The 23565-nt window shown below is 37.3% G+C and overlaps 2 protein-coding genes across 2 annotated transcripts; one reads left to right on the top strand and one right to left on the bottom strand.

The window, feature by feature from the left end:
• Positions 1 to 5087: 5087 nt before the first annotated feature.
• Positions 5088 to 14813, bottom strand: LOC129276404 (peptidyl-prolyl cis-trans isomerase H-like). Its single transcript, XM_064109063.1, has 6 exons — positions 14350 to 14813; positions 10764 to 10852; positions 10339 to 10426; positions 9747 to 9839; positions 8893 to 9021; positions 5088 to 6811 (listed from the first exon to the last, which is right to left on the bottom strand). The coding sequence occupies exons 1-6, from the start codon at positions 14413 to 14415 to the stop codon at positions 6743 to 6745; spliced, it is 534 nt and encodes a 177-aa protein (XP_063965133.1). The 5' UTR covers positions 14416 to 14813; the 3' UTR covers positions 5088 to 6742.
• LOC135156576 (N-alpha-acetyltransferase 38, NatC auxiliary subunit-like) lies at positions 14556 to 22316 on the top strand. Its single transcript, XM_064109064.1, has 4 exons — positions 14556 to 14662; positions 19038 to 19302; positions 20252 to 20397; positions 21291 to 22316. Exons 2-3 carry the CDS (start codon positions 19053 to 19055, stop codon positions 20353 to 20355), a joined length of 354 nt encoding a protein of 117 aa, XP_063965134.1. The 5' UTR covers positions 14556 to 14662; positions 19038 to 19052; the 3' UTR covers positions 20356 to 20397; positions 21291 to 22316.
• The last annotated feature ends 1249 nt before the right edge of the window (positions 22317 to 23565 follow it).

Below are 23565 nucleotides of genomic sequence, written 5' to 3'. Positions count from 1 at the left end.
TGGTCTTTGACCATCACAATGAACTTCAAAGAGTACATCTATTCCACTTGTTGAAATTTCATTGAGTTTTATAATAAGTGTTGCCACACATTGCTAAAAATGATCTCAATTAGCCCAAGGAATAATTGAAGTTGTTTGTGAAGTCATGCATAACTTTATGGACAGCTTTAAGAAATGCCCCTCTGGTTTTGACTGTAGAGTGAAACCAAAATTTCTGCAGATTTCATGCATTGTTTATAGAGGAAGTGTCCAACAATGATGTATTTTTCATCACAACACACATTAATGTGCCCTATAGGCTATGTTTTGATTCAAGGAGTCATTGATTATGTTGATATGATTTTCATGACAATCATGATTTGAGTGCTCTTGATAAAAGAATGGACGCATTCTCAGTATTTGTCACATGCAGAGTTCAGCATGTTCGGTGGATGAAATCTGCGTAAAACAAGGTTTCAAACCATTAATTCAAAACCAATTTGGTGAATTTTGGCCTCTATAGGCAGTTTTAGATTGTGAGAACGCAGACTGTCCCAGCCTACTGACCCCCCCCCCCCCCGTGGGGTTTTCATAAAACTGTTCGTAAGTTAACTGGTGAACCTTTCTTGCCAGCTAAATAATCACCAATGAACATTTAATGGCGCATATCATTTACCACAAGAAAGGATCACCAGTCGTTCTTAAAGTCACTCTTGACTTACGAAGAGCTTTGAGGCCCCTGATCATGTACTAGTAAACAAATCTTTAGAGCACACTCAACACATACAGCCTATATTCAAAGGCACAACTAAGATCATTCTGCCACCAAATATTTGACCTCTATTCACTTCAGAATTTGGTACATATTCCAGACCTGCCAACCAGTATGTTTTAGCCGTATTTAGTATGTTTTTGCAACCAAAATACGGCATTACGTTTTTTGTTTTTTTTAAATCGTAATTTATTGAGAAAAATCATCTCTATATGCCTCTATTTCATAAAACGTACACAAATATGGTTATTAGATCAATGTAATTTCGGGTAACTTGTTTTTTTTTTCAATCATTTTGTAAAAACCAGGGTGAGATATAAACAAGTTTCAATGGTTTTTTTTTTTCGTCTGCAAGAGCAGTGCGCATTTTAGCTTGCATGCAGCTTGAGCGCCGTGATGGGCGAGTGCGCCAAGCATTTTATTATGAAATACTGATTTTGGGGGATAAGAATACTGAAAATGCAAAATACAACTTGGCAGCTCTGATATTCAGCCATGTATGCACTAGTTTGCATTTTTTTCTTGAAAAAATATCAAATTTTTTCATTCCAACTAGAGTGTAGTAGATATTTGCCTCAATTACCCTTATTTTTACAATTTCAAGCACCCATACTGAACAGAAGTGCAGAAAAGGACCATAAAAAAACCTTTATCTTTCACTTTTGAGTACAAGCTAAAAAATGTAATTTATCTATTTTAAGTTCAAGATCAATAAAACAACATTTTCCAGAAAGATCCCCTTTTCTCACAAAATTATAAGAATGACCACACTTTTGAATATATTAGAACAGGGCCTAGATTCTTGTGAAATGTCAATAATGACGAGATAGAGAATTGAAATATAAAGGTTTTTACGAAAATGAGATTAAGGGAAATCCAACCTTGATAAAATAAATGTGTGGACTAGTAACAGAATGGTGAAAATTTGAGAGAAATGGGCAAGACATGAGAAGTTGGGAATGTTTGAAAAATTAGATCACTGAGGCCCATATTCTGAAGTTGGGTTTAACTTTTATAGACCATGGTCTAACTTTGTGCTAAAATTATGTTAAGCCAAACATTTGTTTACATTGCATGTTTCTAATGTTTACTGTGCTCTTCCTGAATTCTTCATTAGTGAAGACAATTATAACATTCATCTTTCCAAGACAGTTAAAGGGGAATGAAACCTTTGGAACAAGTAGGTTTGTCTCGAAACAAAAAGTCAAAGAAACAGATCAGCGAAAGTTTGAGAAAAATCGGACGAATAATGAGAAAGTTATGAGCATTTGAATATTGCAATCACTAATGCTATGGAGATCCTCCCATTGGCAATGCGACAAGGATGTGTGATGTCACATGTGAACAACTTTCCCTTTGATGGACTATAAAATACCCTCAAAATGTCTCTGCTTTTTCTTATGGTGATACAAACTCTTTATCCATGATGTATTCTTTAAAAATCTGTATTACATGCCCTATATAAATAACACATGATCTACTGATAGATGTGATAAAAGAGGCAATTTAAGTGAAATATGTGCTAAAGTAATGGGGAGAGTTGTTCATAAGTGACATCACACATCTTTGTCGCATTGCCAATTTGAGGATCTCCATAGCATTAGTGATCGCAATATTCAAATGCTCATAACTTTCTCATTATTTGTCCGATTTCTCTCAAACTTTCGTTGATCCGTTTCTTTGATTTTTCTGTTTTCACACAAGCTATCTTGTTCCAAAGGTTTCATTCTCCTTTCAGAATGATTTGAGAGTCAAATTGGCCGATACATTGAACCTCTACTGTTTGAGATTTATGTAACAATTGGCTAGTTAAACTACAACTTTAAACCAGAGTTGAAATTAAAACGGACTTCAGAATAGGGGCCTAAGACTATAAAGCTGAAGGGTAGATTGTGACAAGTGGTATTAGAAAACTTTCCCATCTGTCATGCAGATAAAATAATAATATACTGATTTAGTGCAGAAAATATGTGCATATATTCTACTGCACTGTAATGAAGAGATTACGAAATGCTTGAGAACAAATTTAGAAAAGGGGGAAAAGGAATGTATGGGAATTAATTGAAATGATAGGTTTTTAGTGTAAGTTTGAACGTTTCTACTGATGGACAGGATCTTATTGCATATGGCAAACCTTTCCATAATTTGGGGCTGCGCAGGCGATAGCACGATCTCCCGAAATTATCTTTGTATTACGAGTAGGGATGTGAAGGAGCAAATTATGAGAACTGCGCAGGTTGCGAGTGCGTCTGTGAACTTTTTTATTGTAAAAGCTCAGAAATATAGCTGGGGGCTTGGCCACTTAGTGCCTTTGTACATACAATAAACAGAATCTTGAAAGATATTCAATTTGTGGCTATCTCCAAACCATGTTTCCCTAAAAATATAATACTGCATGTCCTCTTGACAGAAAAAAAAGTTGTACCGTAAATGGAGGAATTGTTCCTACCACGGAAATGAAAGGCTGGCCTTGTGCCACAAAGCTCACAAAGCTTAGCAATTAATCGGAGATGAAATTGATGCTTTTGTGCCTTGACCACAATTAACAATGGTCCACACTGGTTGGATTAAGACTGTGCTAAAGCCTTGGTTTAGCTGTGTATAGCCAATCGTGATACAAATCTCTGGCAGTGTCGGTTCGATTCTACAGTTCATCCGTTAATAAGATCATTCACAGCTGAATAATAACTGAATCAGTTTTCTTTGCCATTACAGCATGATAAAAGAGCATAGTGAACATATGAAACCTAACGTGTTAAATTTCTGACATTTTTGGTTTCCCATAATTTTAAGTTTTATAGACCATGACCTATAAAGTGATTTAAACTCAACTTTAGAACACGGGCCAATGTGGTATATGATAAAAGTATTTGATATATGATAAAATTGACATCCAGAAGACAAGACAGTCAACCTGCCCGAAACGTCGAGTCTATTCTGCTCCAGCTACTGTATACTCGCCGACTCAAGCCAGCCTTCTCTCACCTACTCAAGCATGCCTACTACTCAGCTTTCTACTCCTGGTTTACACTAATTTCGAAAAGGTTACTCTACTTTCAAACCTTCAATTCTATCCACTTTTCTTATCTCAGTCCCTCCATGGTGTAGCATAAACCTCTTTTGCGATTGCTCATACCACCATGCAAACCTTCCAACATCATCTAATTAACATTTGTTATTAATCTTGACAATCGGTCATGAAAATCAATCACAATCCATAGCTAAGCATTGTCTAACAGGACCCAGTTTCATAAAAGCTTTACAATATGGGATTAAAATAACCACCATGGAAACCTGGAGCGGTATTCTGAACTTTTCTCCATATTTTATCTTTTCTTAGAGATATGACAAATTCGGTATTCTGTTGGATGTCATAATATTGTCATAAATTTCGTCTCTTCTCTTTAGCGCGCACCAAAAATACGCGGCTTTAAATGCGCGTAATCCTTTTATACAAGCAAAAGATATGACAAAAGTTATGACAGGGGGGTAGCAGTCATAAATTTTGTCATATCTTTTAGTACCAAATATCCCGATACCCTGCCGACTGAATGTCAAGCATATAATGATATTTAGATTAGATTGTGGTATTAGTTTTACTCATCATCCATTACAATTTTCAATATTACATTTTCATGCTACAATAATTAATTAGGCCCTACATATTAATTCCTCCTTTTTTATCTGTTTTCCTTCTTTTTCTACTTCTCTAAAATCCTTCACAGCTCCCTGTCTCTCTTTGTAATAAAGGGCATCGATATTCGCGATGCCAGCAACTGTATTGGGGATACGCCCTACCTGTCACGGGGCCTTCCTATTGGCTAGAATGGCTCCCACTGGGAACCAACGATGATTTTGATTGGTTTGCTTCCAAAAAAAAGATGGGCAGGAACTTAGAGAGATATGACAGGGAAAAGACAATGTTCAGAATACCGATTTGTGACAATCACAGCGGTGTCACATCTCGGAGAGAAATGACAAAATTTATGACAAAAGTTATGACAGTGTTCCAGAATACCACCCCTGAATTTTGCCTGCCTAAAGAGTCTTATTACCATGGATCTATACACATACTAACGAAGTTACCATAATCGTAAGTTTTTCATGAAACAGGCCCCTTCTCCCTGGGTAGGTGCTTCATAAAGCTGTTCGTAAGTTAAGAGCGACTGGTGAACCTTTCTTACGCGCTACATAATCACCAATGAATATCACTTGCCACAAGAAAGGATCACCAGTCGTTCTTAAAGTCACTCTCAGCTTACGACCAGCTTTATGAAACGGCCCCCCAGGAACCTAAACTCTGACATTTATGAACAACTTTGTAAAAACTGCCACATTTGTAAAAAGAAAGGTTTATTTACATCCACATTTTATGCAGCAAAAATGAAATCCTGATTGACTCAATTATTCTAGTTTTGCCTTAGGAATGTTGATCCTGGTGTTTCATAAAGCTGTTTGTCATTTACGAATGATTTTACACCGGACTGGTAGCCCTTTCTCGTGCTACTATCCCTATGTAGCTAGCTGCCTTAGCACCCGAGATCATGTCCCAGTCATGCATAAATTTGTGCGTAAGCTGACAAGCGGCTTTATGGAACACCCACCAGGCACATGGTACAGATCATATACCCAGCTTTCAAATGCACAAACTTATTGGCCTAAATTCATGTAGATCGTTTTTAATCAGTGGCATGAAACCATAGTTCATACAGATCTTATGAAGTGATTACTCCCTAATTCAATGTGTGTATATTGAGAAAGCACCATAAGGAATGCACGATTTTATCACAGCGCCCTAAAGGTTACAGCACAAACGAATCAGCTGTTAATGATAATTGATTTACATAAACAGTTAGATCATTAAATGCAGTATCCTTAGTGACGGGCGTCAATATATTGCGCATTGTGATAAAAGTGCGCATTCATTATTGCATGGTTCCTAATTATATGCACTGAAATTATAGCAACTTATGCAAGAAATGTGCATGGTTTCAAATGACGGTTTTAAAACCATATTTGCAGATTTCCTTAAAAACTGGAACCAAGATATGAATTTCGACCAATGTATATTTTTATTTGATAATGATACATGATAAACTAGGGCTGGCATTCAATCAAAATCTTGGATTATATAAACATTTTACTGTTTCATCTACAATAAATACTTAGCATTTTCGTTTAGTAAGCTGCAAAGTAAGCCGGAATATGAAAAGCAATGTGATGTCCCAGTGTTATTGCCAAATAACATACCACTAGTGCATTGCACCCAAATTGCTATTTCATAATACTGTGGAGCTCAGGCTGAATGACGTACAAAAATCTTTACCACACAACAAAATTTGCAAATGAGAGAAGTGACTTAAATATAAGGTAAACTACTTAGCCAAACTCATGAATTGAATACTAAAATCGGCTAAGTATCCATCAATTCCGAACAAAATTCCATCTAAAATACTTGTTTTTCTGACTAATTGTATTAAATTGAATGCCAGCCCTAGAATGGGTCCATAAGTGAATATATGACCACTCAGAATCCAAAGTCCACAGTCTGAAAAAATGGCGTTGGAAACAAAGACAATATTGGGCGTGCTGCCGTTAGAGAAAGCGACATCCGAGACGTGATCATCGTATCCTTGGAGACGCTACTTTCTGAGACAATGACTTCAGAAACTTTTATTTCAATGTTGATGTTCTTTGACTAGGAGTGTGCGATGAAGCCACTGGGCCCGGTCCACATCACTCACCAGCTATGCCACTGTTCACAAAGCATAGATACCCTAGGGGAGCGTTGCATGAAAGGACTTGTTGTACGTTTTATCCAACAAGTCCTGTTTTATCGAACAGCCTCCATAGCAACAGTGCTTCTTAGCCATTTAAAATCAAGGAAAGTTGTCAGATCCAACAAATGTTAATGAAACACTCCCCAGTTCCTGATATTGGACCAGGATCGTCAGTCAAATGATAGTCTTTACGATGAGCAGTTGATCATCATCACATTTCTCCACACTGCGAAATCAGGACGGGGATCTTGGGTCTGTTATTAGCTCCAGTGGGTACGTTCTGAAAACCAAAAAAAAAACGTATCAAGCAATACGATGTGATCACTGCCCTGTGTTGCAGTTTCAAACGATGGGGTAGGAATATGCATCACTGTTGCGCATCCATATCCCGAAGATGCACATCCCCTCTGGTGACAGGACCCGTTTTTATTGTCCAGAACTTTCCCATGACTTACATGTACCAGTACTCATTCCCTCCATTTACAACCTGTGTCCAGAACTAATTACCTCGTTCCCTCAAGTCACAAACTTATTTCTTCAATTATATAGTACTCGTAAAATGCAAGTCACCAGGCATTTTTGGTTCCCAAAAGTTACTAGCTCATCCCCTCCACTTATTTACAAGTTCCTAGTCTACAAGCGCAGACTCATATTTGACATTTTAACCAACAAGGGGTCTAGAGTAAGGACTTGACGCCAAAGGCTCTGTCTGTGTGGTAGAGCCAGCCAAAGTAAATAGTAAATCTAGTCTCGCTACATCAGACTCTGCATTATGCACTATGCAAATCGCAAAATCCAAGGGTCTGTGCTGGCAGACTAACATGCTCTCACCAGCATCTGGTTGTCGCGTACGTTTGGGTTTAGAGATCAAGCACTAAACACAGTTAATTTTGGTAATGTGCTTTTGAGACAAGGGTGTTGATATCCAAACTTCGAATTTGAGTTTGAATACTCCTGAGTCCTATGTCATTGGAATTTCTAACATCCTCACTTATAACTCGCCATAAACCTATGAAATTAGTCAGGTGGTCATGGGAACAAGTTGTAGGAACAACTTAATATTAGTCAAGAAAACATTTAATGAGTACAGTAGGTTTATTTCCAAGTCGTCTAATGCCAATTCGTCCAATTGCCAACTCGTGTACTACAGTATCATTTGGTCTACCATCAGTTCGTCCACTCACCACATGGTCTACTTTCATTTAGTCTAAAGCCATTCCGTCTAACCAGTTGGTCCAATAGCCATTTAGTCCATATACTAATTGGACTAAGTGTTAAACTGTGCAAAATGAATGAAAATTAAATGGATATTTAATAGACCAACTGGTTATGAGATGAAATGGTAATAGACGAATAGGGGATTAGACGAAGTGATTATTGGACCAAATGGTCAATGGACTAAAATGTTGTTAGACGAAATTTTGGTGGACGGAGTGGCATTAGACTATTAAAATGAAAGTAGACCATGTGATGAGTGGACAAGTTGGCAATAGACGAATCGGCAGTTCCCCATACGTACAGTAAAATGGGGGAGAGAGTTTAAAAGTCAAGGAAATGAGTAACAGGTGACTGCGTAGTAAACTAAAAATATTTAGGACCACAAAAATTAGTGTACGCGAAATTAGACTTGTCTGAAATAATGCTTTTAGTTTGGCGATTATTCAACTTGTGGAATGTCAACTTATACGTGCAGAGTTCACAGTAGTATAGTGTGGGGAAAAGTTCTGAAAAATATAACATGTGTCATGTCACTTTAGGGGCTTCGCATAAAGAGGAATATGGAATACAGTCCCAAGCAGAACGACTAAATGTAACACATGTATGTATTTTTTTTCCCCAGCAAACCATGGATATTGTGAAATTCACATATCTTTACAGATGTACAGTACATACATGTAGGATTCAAAGATATTCAACAAAAGAATTTCTGACATCACCAAGAAACAATGAAGGAGCAATTCCCTACAAGTCAGCCGGATATTCCTTGGCCACTGCTACAAACGCTTCCCAGATTTATTTGATTTGTGTACATGTATGTGTAGATTTATTTGATTTGGGTATGTATAGCAGAATTTTGCTGGTATATGTGAACTCTTGTTCAAATCGCCTAAAAATCTTGGCATTGTCAAGTCTGGACATTCCTCGTTTTATTTCAGCAAATATATTAAAATAAAATATATGGACAAAGCCTTCTTTTTATCCGACAGTTACCATAGTTACAATGCTTCTCGGTCAATCACAATCAAGGAAAAATGTTAGATCTGACAATTTGCATTATGCACTATGTGAAAAGCAAAGGACTGTGCCTGTTACCCTTGAGAGAATGTTCCCCTCCATCCCAGTGAAAGTCAGTGTATTTACCTCAATTTTTCTCATGACAAGAAGTCCATCTATCACCTTGCCAAAGACGACGTGCTTGCCGTCTAAGAAATCACACTTTGCGCACGTCACAAAGAATTGACAACCGTTGGTACCTGGTCCAGAGTTAGCCTGATAAAAGAATAATAATAAGAATATTTGTAAGGCACTTAATTCCGATGGTTCTAAGCGGAACTTAGCACTCAATTAATCAATAAGTAGGATTTAAAAACAAGTTACAAAGATGACAATACAGAAAATGCTATGTAGGAAGACAGCAACGACTTTGACTACTACTACAACCTTTACTACTAAACTTTACAACTATGATAACACAGGAAATGCTGCTGCTGGTGCTACTACTTATTATTACTACAAGGACAAGGAGGTATGATAGCTTGGTTGGTAGAGAGAGGATTTCAGAGACACAGGTTTGATTCCCACTTGGTGCCCTAACTGCCCTTTGGTAAGGCCTTTATCCTCATTACCAGGTCCCTCAGCGAAAACCTTCAGCCCTTGTTTTTATAAAACTTGTTATAATAACAAATTTGCAACAAAAGATCTCCTTCATTCTGATTGGCAGATGGTAAATTCTGTATAGAAACTGTTCATTAACTTCATTTGTTACAGTCTACTACTACTACTACTACTACTACTACTACTACTACTACTATTACTACTACTACTACTACTACTATTACTACTACTACTACAAAAACTACTACTACTACTACTACAAAAACTACTACTACTACTACTACTACAAAAACTACTACTACTACTACTACTACTACTAATAATAATAATAATAATTATAATAATAATAAAGATGATAACAATAAACAAAATTCATTTACCATGGATAGTAATCCTGGTGCATCATGCTTTAATTTGAAGTTTTCATCCACAAAGTTAGCGCCATAGATGCTGAGAGAACCTGAGCCATCCCCCTAAAGAGGAGAAAGATAAGCGATATATTCATAAGATTTACCTCCAATACAAAATATACATCTTGATCAATATCATCAAGCAATCTAAGTTTAGATTCAATTGGTATTCATGCAGATGACCTACTCTTCAGATAGTCTTATCACATAGGGCTTGAGTCCTGAATAAGATGTTGGGGGTCCATGTCCCATGATTAAATCTCACAAGTTTTGTTTTGATTTTCTATTAGTTTTTTTATAATTGTCCCATACGTAACTTCCATTTTACCAATTATTAGGTGCCCTAAATTAGCATAAAATTTGCATATTATCTAATTTTTCTCAATTAAGTATTAAAATTCAACATTTGGGCTTTCTTATCCCATCAAAGACATCTTGAAATTTTGTCTTCTGGGGTGACCTTTTCTTGGACTTGCCCTGCGATGATTTCAGTAGCTTATAACAGTGAGAAAAAAAATCACTTTATTTCATGAAACGCTTCCCATACTCTCCTCTTCCTCACCTTAATGAAATCACCTCCTTGGATCATGAAATCTTTGATGACTCTGTGAAAAGTGGCTCCTTTGTATCCTGTCGGCATGCCATTTTTCCTTCAACAAAATACCGGATAAAGAAAACTAATTTCTCAATAATCACAATCACTGATTTTATGACAGATATACCAGTTTACTCTCTCAATCTTGCTATTAGTTCTTGGGGAGTTAATGGAAAGGGAATTAATCAACCAAAATAGATTTAAAATTTTCTGAAATGTGAGTATTTATATATCGGAACACAATTTTTTGCTTACTGTTGTACAGATTCAACACCTACAACCAATTCTTACACTCAAGATAATCCTGCTATACGTATCACCCACAACCCTGCCCACAACCTGTCTTTATGGTTTTATATTGTCATCTGCTGTGTAAAAAAATGGTTTCTTACTTAAATTCTCCTGTACAAAGTTGCCTGAAGTTTTCTGCTGTTCTTGGTACTACATCAGCAAATAATTCCATCTTCATTCGGCCTACATCCTGTGAAAAAAAGAACAAAAGAAAGAACAAACCCATTTGACTATTACTGTAGAAGACTCTTCAACTTGTAAACAAGATTCTAGTTTCGGAACCACTCCTAGTAACAATGAGGTCAAACATAACACTATGACCTGATGCGGCGATAGCGTATATTACGAGGTAATGCATTGGACAAAGTCGTTACCCGCGGTAACAAACAAATGCACAAAATGATGATGACAATAAACTAGCTGCAATAAAGAAACTAATTTCACTCAAAAAAGTTCATAACTAAAATAAAATAAAATCACAAGAGAATTCACTGACATTCATAGACAAGCCTAGTTGCAATCATTGTGTGCATTTGTGTGTTCGCACGAGTGCCAACTTTCTGCAAATGTACCACCCCAGGAGCGGATCCAGGATTTTAAAAAAGGGGGGTATTTTGATTTTGTACAGGAAAATTTTGACAAGTGAAAAAAAAGAAACAAAAAGGTCCTCACTTCCGTATGCATGATAGATCGATTCCCTCAAAATAAAAAATATTTTTGTGCCTCTCAAGGCCAAGGGGGAGGGGCACGGGCCAGAACGTGCCCCTTCCGTCTACCTCGATCCACCACCCTGTATATGCGCTAATTTCGCCTATGTCACATGCGACATTAGCGCATTTGAGGTCAATATAAGTATTGAACTCATTAGAACTTGGGGAGAACATGATAAGGCCTAACCCTCCAGTTAAGCCTAACAGAGGCCAGACAGTAGTAGGCCTAGTATGTAGTTGATCTTATTTGTGTGGCCTGGCCGGGGCTAAGATTAGGGGAGGGGGGGGGGGGGTGTCTGCTCAGTACACACCATGCAACTATTTTCAAAATGAAAAATCTAACTGATATCTCAACTTGTCAAACTTCTTGTGTTTATTAGGTTTCAAGCTACACTGACTGCCTCCTTCAATCCTGAAGATTCTTGCAGTATTGTAGTACCGGCAGGTGCATGCACCTGGTGAACACCCTACTCTTTTGACGAATAGTGTATTGGTTTTAACGTGCATAGGTTGTGACTCTCGTATACACGGGACCAACATTTGCGTCCTTTCCAATGGACGGAGTGTTTTCCAACTGCATTCACACCTGCACTGAACACAGTGGTGAGGCACACTTACACACAACGCTATAGCATCTGATTTTTTGTTAGATGCGTTTCGTGATGGTTGTTAGTAAAACTATTAAAAATTGCAGTTGCCAATAAGATCTGACCGGGGGGGGGGGGGGGGGGGGCACTGACAAGTGGATACCATGCGTGACCATGGGGTTTCGAAAAGCATTTTTCAAGTTCTGAAAATGTATGCCTATAACAAGTGCAAGTACATGTATTGGCGTGTGAAACCCTAACCTTAACAAGTACTGGAAACAAAATGGTGTAGTGAGTGACTGTATTACCGACCAGCCTTGTATTACCGAACGCGCGCATCGTAGCGTCAGAAAATAATTTCATACGCTCAAAGCCTTGCAACTTTCTTCCAAAGGGAACTTGAATAGAAAGATGATGAAAAATGGTCAAAAACACATTTTCAAAGTATTAATATTCTAAAAATAATAAAATATGGTAAAAGTAGCTCATCACTAGACACTTTTGTTGTTTTCTCAACTTATCCCATAGAAAACACATGTTCGGTAATATACAATACTTTTTTCAAGTGACCAAAATATTTCACATGCGAAGAGGGGTCCGATCGATTGGAAGCTAATATCGTAAAAAGGTAAAACGATTTCGGCAAAATTTTTACATATTTATATTTTGTAGGTAATTGTGTATTTATGGTGAAAGTTTGGGGTGAATTTTGTGAGAGTAATGTGTTCGATATCATACAGTATGATTGAATTTGAATTCATGATAAGTGTGCGGTAATACGATTACGATCCACTTCCATATATGTATACCTGACTGTCCCGAGTATTCCTGAATTGACAACCTAAAGTAAACAAGTCATGACAAGTTGACCTTGAAGTAGATGATCTACAACGATATATTATTCTTAATTTTTGTATTCTTGACTTATGACTACACTGAGGGCATGTAATAGATTTTCAAAGAATACATTGTCATTATTATTTAAGGATGAAGAGTTTGTGAATTTGTATCACCAGGCATAAGACTAAGACTAGAGCAAAAAGAGACATTTTGGGGGTATTTTATAGTCCATCAAGCTCAATCAAAGGGAAAGTTGTTCACATTCACACATCTTTGACTTTGTCGCATATTTTTGCCAATGGCGATGCCATTGAATTGGCCAATTAAATTGGGAGGATCTCCATGATAGCACTGCCACTAGCCACTAAGTTTAGCATGCAGGGGCCCGTTTCTCAACACCGTCATAAGTCTAACTTCTTGACTAAATCGGAGATAGTGAGCTACTTGTCCGCTAACCGTTTCACGAAGCCCTCTTTACCAAGATCGGGTACAACAACCTCACTAAATATTTATGACACATCCGAACCTGTCATAACTTCTTTCTTTATGACGTAGTAGCATCACGTGGGTAGACTATGACATGCAAAAGTGCCTAGAAATTTTAAAATTATAATCTTACGTAATCAATCATAGAGGTTAAAATCACATCACAAAACAAGTGGGATAATGCATTCAATGATAATTGTAATACAAATAAACTATATAAACTGTTGGTAAAACGCCACAAAACTATTCATTTTGAAATAGTAAAATGATTTAATCGATAAAGATTCTACCACGTCAGGCCATCCATAACTGAACTCGTATTTGTTGTTTTCAGACCCCTATTAACAGTTGGATGAATTCTAATTTCTATCTCTAATTTATGCATATAATTTGTCCAATATCGTATCTTTCGGTATCAATGATTAAAAATGTTTCGTTAAACTATATTTTGATGACGTTTGGAATCGTAAAAGTCCGTATAATTATCACCATTTTACAAAAAAAAACGTTATGGTTTACTTTCGTAAACTATTAAAATTGGGTCTGCCGGGCCGGGGGTACCCATCTCAACGTCCACAAGTGATTTTTTAGTCATGAAATGAATTATTCATAATTTGATTTTCTCTGCAATTGAATGCTCCAGTCTTCATGGTCTAAGTATGTATGATGCATAATTCACCTGTGCTATTATTTTGAAAAGATTTTTTTCCCAATTCATCATAATATTTGCAATTTTGTCATATCATATTTATAATTTTTCTTTTTGAAAATTATGCTATTTTGTGACTAAGGCTACGTCTCGTCTGCTCTTTTTACCGATAGTATCGATATCAAGGTATTCTAGTTAGGAAGCCTTTCGAGAAACAGGTTTAGTAAGATTGGAACTAACTCCGTGGTTGGTGGATAAAGATATGCCGATAAGGCGATACATGTATATGACTAACTTGTCCATGTGTTGAGAAACGGGCCCCAGGGCCTTCACAAAAATCAGCACGTGGGACCACAGCACACAGGCACGGAGTAACTAACGGTCCGAGAGCACATGATTATGATAAGAAAATTACCTGCCCTCCTATTGTTATGTCAAAGAAAACAATAGGGTTGGTTGGGTTTGAAGCTCCCGTCGTCATTGCAAACTTTTTAGGACAAGCTTAAGCCAGAGAAACGTGATGAAATTGTGTTCCAACTTCCAAGGGCAAGGTTTTAGCACACCACCACTGCATGCACTAGCCACTCTCTCACGCGCGGTATCGAGGTCGAGAGCGTACGGTATACCAAAGGTGAAGGCGGGTACGGTGATCACGAAGCTGCTGGTTAGACCACTCTAAATGAGCGCAAAGGACCTCAAAGTTAGTAGTTACTGATATCTAGACTCTGGTAAGTAAAAAAAAAACAACTTGGAATTCTAACTTAAGTTTTATTTAGGCCCTAGGTCTCATTTTCATATGCAAGTAATGAAAGAAGCTTGATTTTACCAAGAATAAGATTCAACTACCGGTATTCGTATCATGATATTGTAGTTGGTCTTGGATAATAAGATACTCAAAGTTAATGCATACCCGAATCGGGATAGCGTCGCAATTAAAGAGGCGAAGTAAAGTTTTGCCTGTGATGCGGTGGGTCATCAAACCCTGTGCATCCCCACTAAAATTGAAAATGAAAATATAGAGAAGGTTCAGAATAATATATCTAGCCATAATATAGATTAGAACATATATGATGGGGGAGTGGAAATACACACCAAAATATGGCTTTATTCCGTCAAATTTCGAGCAGGATCTAGTGCGTGTAATTGTCCATAGACATCAGTTTATTTAACTAAGTTAGTCAGTAAAGCCAAAGGGTCTGTGAGTCTAGACTAGTCGAGCTATCGGCTGATAATCATTAAAATACCCCTTCCGGTATCAGCGCTTCTCGCTAGCATAGCGGGAAGAGGTCTTGACCACTCCTAGTACCAATGAGGTCCAAACATTACATGTATGGACCTCATAGGCGACATCAGTAGTATTTTTGGTTAGAAATCTCTGAGAACAGGATATTTATATATTATATCACAAGTACAAGCTATATTCCTTTCTCTTATTTAAATTATAATTTTATAGTGTAAATGCATCGTTAGCAACAACAAAAAAATGAAAGAAATGAAGGGGAACTTACATTTTCACGGCTTTTTCCTGATTTTCTGGGCAGTTGCTCTTCTCTTCTGACTCGCGATCGAAGCTGATATGAAGATCACGTGATTCGCGTTCTCGTCAGCTGATCGGTTGGTTATTCTTTTTGTCAGACGTTAATAATATATATTTTATAATGCTAGCATTCATCGCTAATTTAGGTGAAAGAGATTGAAGTTAAACAGCGCCAGGTCGGAATCATAATTATTTTGGAAGAGTGTATTTATACACTCGATCTCATACCTGACGTAGACGGCGCTATTCAACAAATGCACAATCTTCAATATAAAAAATAAAACAGAAAGAACGCCTTGAACACATGCCAAAATGCCTAACGATTTCTCCGCGGCATTAACAACTATCGTAAAGGGCGCTCCATTTATTAATAAAGATGGATGCATAGCTGTCTATGGCGACAAAATTTGCCGCAAATATTTACAAAGAATTTGTGAGAAATGGTCTGAAAATGCAACAAAAGAACCGGTGAGTACCGATTAAACATTATCAATTTATTTAATAGAACATATTTCATGACTAGAGTTTATTAATTTCTAGATAATATTGCTTAGTTCTAAGCTAGGGCGGCCCAAATGCGCGTGAGTGGAGTCCCAGTTTATTAGCACGGGTAAGTATTGGGGTGTCGCCTAGAGTGGTCTTGACTGCAGATAAAACGAGGTGAGTTAGAGTCCCAACTAAGGTAAGCAACAGTAAAAAAATGATAGAAAAATCTGAGATGAACGAACCGGAAGTCTCAACAATCTTGTTATTTTTGGTGGGGGGTGCATATGGAACTCTTTCCCCCTGTACCTGTATTATACTAAACAAAGTTAGTGTAGATTGAGAACAACATGCATTATGCAAAGGCATGGAAGCGTGATCATAAGGTTAATATAAAATAAAATAAAAAACTAAGACTAAGAGCATGCATGTGGAGCAGGAGTGGAAATAAGCTTGGTGGGGGCACTTGATCTCAATTTTTTTTTATGTATGGGGATGTGCCTCACGAAACCTACCTCAAGTGCCCGGGGGGGCCACTTACATTGACGAGTGGATACCATGCGCGACCAAAAAAACACGTAAAAAGGATGTCTTTTTCAAGATAGGGCACGTTACGTACGTAACGTGATAAGGGTGTCAAAAACACAAAAATAATGAAAAAAGGGTATCTATTTCGCTAGGAAAGCTAGTACGTGTTTAGGGTCAAATTTGCGGGGATGATAAACAAAATTAAAATGTTTTATAAAGGATGTCCTTTTTGCCCCAACACTACGTGTTTAGAGTAATTAGAGTCCGATTTGCGCGAGGTGTGGAAGCTGGGGCCATACTAAACCAAATGGTGTGTAAACTGTAAAGGTAAAACCGACGACCGATGGACTCGTGACATAACAATCAAATATCGCTGTACTTGTTTAGGGGTTCATTTCAGGGAATACTTGCCAAGAGTATCGTTTTGTTTCCAATACTTGTTAAGGGTAGGGTTTCAGACGCCAATACTTGTTAAGGGGTGCATTTTCAGAATTTGGAAAATACGTGTTTAGGGTGCTTTTCGAGACCCCTTGGTCGCGCATGGTATCCACTCGTCAATGGAAGTGGCCCCCCCGGGCTCAAGTGATGTTCGTGCAGGCTCCACTCCACTTCACTACCGCTACAGCCTACACTACGCTCCACCTACCTGAACCTCAACTTGAGGCTCCAGGTCCAAAACTCGCTCTGATACTCCGAGTGGCAAAGGTCGTGAAGGTGGGAAAAAATGCATATTATTGTAAAAATCCTATATACGGAAACTAGCTTAAAAAGAATAAGAAGCTTAATTTCTTACTTTTCATCCTAATTTCACTCCATATCCATCCTCCGGTTAGCCTCAAAATTGGTGATTTAGAGCCAACATCGAGTTCCTCACACGTATAAATAATTTGCTGCCGATTTCAAAACATCGCATGCGCAAGGGTCTGAGCTCAGACCCTCGTGATAATATTGAAAAAAAGAGAAAGAAATCCGTTCCTATACTTCGCATATTTTTTGTAACATCATTCCGGCCGCATTGATCCTCTACAATGAGCTGCATTTTTGGTGAAAGTGGCCTGCAGAGCGCTGTCCGACCATTGCCTATGCGCGAGCACACCCGGCGCCCGTGCCCCCGGGCTAGCTGCATGCACGTTCCAAGGACCCCTGTTTTCTCAAACATTTGTAGTTCCGAAGACCCTCCTTTTTTTTAATGGGATGGAAAAACTTTCACTCGTTACTAAGACCCCGTTCTCATTACCACCCTTAAACTAGTTTACTGGAAACTAGTTAACGTGTAATGAGAACAGTAGAAGCAGTTTTGGAAGTGATCTTCCAAACCAGTTTGGAAAACCACCTCGTGATGTTTTCAAGATCGCTTTGCTGTGTTAAACTGGTTTTAGCGTAAGTGAAGACACAACCGTTCTTCAGTTTTGAGCCTGTTACTCCACACACTTTGTGTAGAATGTCTATGCTGCGGTTTCCAATTTTGCACGAAACATGTCACCTCCACTGAGAGTGTTCCCATAGCAACAAGGCCACTTTACGTGAAGTGGTTTTGAAAACCATTTTCTGCTGATCAATGGGAACGCTAGCATTGAAGCGATCTTCTAAACTGCTTTCCTGAACCGATTCCATGTAAACTGGTTTTAGAAAGTAGGCCTATAATGAGAACGGTGTCTAACAAAATCTTTAATTAGCATAGTTAAAGGGGAATCCAACCCAAATAAAAACTTTTTTTTATTAGAAAAAGAAAAATCAGACAAGTTGATAGGTGAAAGTTTGAACAATATTGGACAAACAACAAGAAAGTTATGAATTTTTAAAAGTTGTAAATATTGGTAATCACTATACCCATGGAGACTTCAAATTGGCCGCATATGGGATGTCATAGTGATGTAAGGCAAGGACTACTCTTCCATGTACTCCAATACATATTATGGCTAAAATGTCATTTTCCCCAAAAGTTTTATTTCAAATTATATTTTTCTTTCATGGGGACATAATACAATATACTACCTGGATTATATTTAGATTACTGCCCCAGGGGAATGGGTACTTATGAGAAAACCACAAATCCCTGATAATAAAGTACATGGCCTATGGGAAAGTTGTCCTTGCCTCTTGTCATAATTTACTTACCCAGTTGCCAATTTGAAATCTACATAGTATTAGAGTTTTCAATTTTAAAGCAGCTATAACTTTCTTATTGCTTGTCCGATTTCTTTCAGACTTTCACTATTCTGTTGGTTTATTTTTCTCCTTCCCAACACAACATTTTATGGCCAAGGCTGGATTCCCCTTTAAATTGATTGAGAGAAAGGAATGCCATGACATGATGTGGTGGTGTTGTTATGTCAGAGATCATGTATGTGAATACAGTGAATTGTGGAAATAAAATTCCGGATGAGATCTTGACTTAGAATTCATCTAAATCTTTAACAATGTTAAATTGTAAACAGCTATGCTAAAATGGGGACTGTGGAAGGAAGGTAAAAGTTTTAATTGTTAACGCAGATAGTCCGCTAAATTTGACTGTAATACTAATATTTTAAAGTTTAATTTCTTCTTGACCCTAGGAAAAGAACGCAGTCATGGAGGATACTAGAATGTCCATCAATGGAGGAGAAGAAAAGCTCAATTCAGCAGCAGAAGATGCTCCAGGTCAGGAACAAGTCGATGGAGACAGAGCGGCAGAGATGAGGAAGAGAATGGAATCATGGCTGAATCAACCGATGAGGATACAGATGACAGATGGGAGGACACTGGTTGGCACGTTCATCTGCACCGATAAGGATCGAAACGTTATATTGGGCTCGTGTGAGGAGTATGTGAACCCTCCAGGTAAGAATAACTCAAAAGTAGACAGGTTTATTTCTAAGCAAATTCCCAGTGAGCTCATGATCAACCTTTTTTTTTCAAACAGAAGGATCAAAGAAGTAAATCTATGAAAGTTTGAGAAAAACTTAAAAGAAAGTTATGAGCATTTGAATGTTTCAATTATTAATAATATGGAGAGTCTCATCTTGGCAGTGCTACCAAGGTGTGTGATGTCACAGATGAACAGTTATTCCCATTTGTTAAAATGTTCCTCCAGACATCTCATTTTGTTTGATATTGCAAACTTTTAATTCATGATGAAACATGCGAAACCTGTATTACATGTCTTCTCGTCAAAAGAATACTTTATCTATTGATATGACTTGGTAAAATTGACAAAGTGAAATATGTTCAAAACTAAACTAACGGGGAAGTTGTACGTCACAGATCTTGGACGCACTGCCAATGTGAGGATCTTCAAAGCATTAGTGATGTCAATATTCAAATGCTCATAATTTTCTCAATATTTGTCCAATTGTTCTCAAACTTTGATTGATCTGTTCCTTTCATTTTTAACACAATTTGCTGTTTTTATAGATTTTCTCCATTAAATAGCACACTTTGAATTCCATTCTTCTAGATGTTCTGACACCTTTATCAGGACCCGTCTTACAAAGAGTTGCGATTGATCCGATCAATTGCAACTATGGACGGCCAGCAATGTCAACATGTATTATGCATGTTTGTTCAAAATATTTTTTAGCTATGATGTATATTCATGCATTAATTGTTTTCTTTAAGAATTCACTGTGCTTCTCTTTGTTTACAAAGGACATTGTGCAAATTTCCTGTGGAAAAATTTATGTCACTGATGGATTTCCATAGAGTTACGATTGATTGGATCAATCGTAACTCTTTGTGAGACAGGGCCCCAGGTCTAGCTAACTTCCCCATTGCTTACTCTCTACAACAGATTCACCTGATAAAGAAGAACCTAGAGTGCTAGGACTGGCCATGGTACCTGGTCAACACATAGTCAGCATAGAGATTGATGAAGCAAGTAACTCACCGTTATGACAGACATATCCAGGAAAAAAGAAAAGGGTGTGAAATTTGCAGGTGCGTCTTCGAATCTTTCTCGTATAGACTCAGGTGAACCCTGAAAGACACTTGAAATTGTTGGCAGATAGTCAGCATAGGGATTGATGAAGCAAGTAACTCATTATTATGACAGACATGTACAGGATAAAAGTAAAGGTTGTGAAATTTGCAGGTGCGTCTATGAATCTATCTCGTATAGATTAGGTGAACCCTGAAAGACACTTGAAGTTGGCACATAGTCAGCCTTGATATTGATGAAGTAAGTAACTTGCAATTATAAACAAGCAGATTGAGAGAAAAGTAAAGGTTGTAAAATATGCTTGTAGTGTCTTTGAAAATATCTTGTTTAGGATCAGGTGAGCCCTGAAAGACAATTGAAGTTGATGACACATAATCCGCATTGACATGGATGAAACGAGTAACTCACCATTATTACCGACGTAACCAGTATCATAGAAAATGTGAAATAAGATCTATCTTGTACAGTCTGCAATGAGATTGATGAAGCAAGGAACTCACGATTATTGCAGACACATTCAGGAGAAAGAAAAAAAAAGTAAAGTAAAGATTGTGTAGTATGCTCGATGTATCTTCAAATCTGTCTCGTACATGTATAGAATCAGGAGAGCTTTGAAAGACTCTTGAAGTTGTTGTCTGGACCAGTATACATGAGCCGAGACAGTGATTGATGAACTACAGTAATTGAACAATCTCATTTGCTCGGAGCCAATCAGATGCACTGTTTTCAGTAGCTTGTAACAATTGTCGGAGATATCACCGACAATTTGTTCCATGAAATGATCTCTTGCTGTGTTTTGAGCACTTTACTATGACAGGACAACAGTGTCTCAAAGTGCATAAGATATATTCTTTGACCATGATCATTGGATTTACAAATGCCTTTCATGCAGGTTTTGCACATTCTCCACTCCACGTATCAGCCAGGTACCAATATACAGATATGCTGACAAAAGGATATTGCGCACACCATATATCAACAGTTACATTCTACTGTGTACGAATTTAACAACTCTATGGAGCAGCATGGTAAATGAAGACTTGACGTTTTGGCGAAGTACAGTATTGATGCCAGACTGCATTTTGGGATCCGATCCTACCTGGTTATCAAAGACTGGTGTCTTGCACACAAGATAAGAAGCTAGGGAGTTGGGACTATTTGTAACAAAAACATTTTTGTTAATTGATTGTGCGACAAAATCATTTCTGTTGATTAATTTTGTTACAAAGTCATTATTGTCAATTGTGTATTCAACAAAATCATATCTGTTGATTGATATTGTAACGAAATTATTATTGTCAATTGTCTTTGTAACAATATCATTGCTCTGCATAAATTTTGTCGCAAAAATCATTGATGTTTGATTTTGTAACAATAAGAATTGCAGGGTATTTTGTTCAAAATCATTTGGTTTGTAATGATGGTAACAGAATACATGGGTATTTTACATCAATAGGGATTTTGTATAGGACTTTCCCAGGGAATTCAATGCGCAACTATCATTACCACCAGCTTAATTCAAGCTAGATGAATTTGGGGATTAGGGATGTACTCTTGGAGCAAATGGAGTTTAGTTTGAGAGAGATGATATCTGGTATACCGCCCTCTCGTGGTAAGAATTAAGAATTGTACTTGTACTAGTAAGTCATTTCTATAACTTCCTGTTTAATGAGGAAGAAAGGGGGTTCCATGACATTTGCTCTGGCGACAATTCCTCCGTTTAAAATTCCACACACTAATGGAATGACCAACTTCAGCCCTGGGTTTACCACTATGCCCTCTTAAACCTAAGCCTAAATCGGAAAAAACCCTCTTGTAACCGCCAGAGCAAATGTTGTGTCACCAGAAAGGATGATACCTTTATTTGCCATTGTGTAATATTTGCATTAGAAATTATACACTAATTTGATGAATCTAACTGATGAGTTATTTTGTATTTATTAATTGTTATTATTATAACTTCAAATTAAGGTTGTTAACTTGTTATTCCAAAGTTCATGTTTAAGATATTCTCCCAGGCCCGTGTTATTCACGTGATATGACATTGAAATATTCCTATTTAAAAAATATTCATTTTAAAAGGTATTTGAATTGAATTAAAGTATGGAGAATGTGCTCATTCATTGATTTTAAAAGGGAATGTAGTAATATGGACATGTAAAGGGTGAGGGGGGGGGGGGAGAAGGATATTAAAATGATCAAGGATAGTGATTTGGGCATATCTGTAAGAGAGAGAGAGAGAGAGATGGATAGAGAAGTACGATGTTCCCTTGTGAGTGGAAATATATGTGGGGGGGGGGGGCTGTAAGTGAAGTAACAAGTTCTCATTGAAATTTAAATAGGGTTAGTTGACGGGCTTAACGGAGAAACATGAAGTGAGCTAAAAGAAGAAATTAATAATAAAGGAAAGAACAGGCATTATGGTATGGTATGGTATTCATTAAGCCATGCATCGCAGTTACAAAGACTGAATTGCACATGGATATACAATATTAAAAATGTACAGTCTCAACTCTCAAAACTGGAATTATTTACATAATTTAAAAGTACACATAATTATTACAGACTGAATGCAATAAATAACATTATACTGTGTATTAAACCATACATATATTTACGATAAAAGAGTAATGTAAAACACCCATAATTAAAACAAAGAAGACGAAGAAGAGGAGGAGGAAGGAAGAAGAAGAAAAATAAGGAGGGGAAGGAGGAGAAGAAGAAGATGGAAGAGAAGAAGACAATGAAAAAGAAAGTTAAAGAAGAATAACAAGAAGATAAAAGATCACATAATATATTGCAAGATGAGAATGATATGTAAAAGGTAAACTTTTAAATTGTGGTTTGGCAATCATTAAAACACGGATAAAGCGACAGTTTTAATGTCCATGATCACTTGAATAAAAATATGATTATTTTTCTTTGGTTAAATCCTATCTTTGGGTGTGATCACTGATAATGCACATTCCTCATGAGTATTCATTTATCTCGGCAATAAGATGGGTTCATTACTCAATGGGGACGATGGTGGTGATGATGATGATGATGTTTGTGATGATGATGATCATCATCATGTGATGAAAAATATCATGATATTGCTGATGATAACAGAATGATAATGATTATGACAGTGGTGATGAAGACTTTGAAGCTGCTGATAATGATGA

Source organism: Lytechinus pictus, chromosome 14 (genome assembly GCF_037042905.1).
Source record: "Lytechinus pictus isolate F3 Inbred chromosome 14, Lp3.0, whole genome shotgun sequence".
Lineage (NCBI taxonomy): Eukaryota > Metazoa > Echinodermata > Echinoidea > Temnopleuroida > Toxopneustidae > Lytechinus > Lytechinus pictus.
The sequence above is the reverse complement of the archived record's forward strand: the minus strand, read 5'-3'. Positions and strand labels throughout refer to the sequence as shown.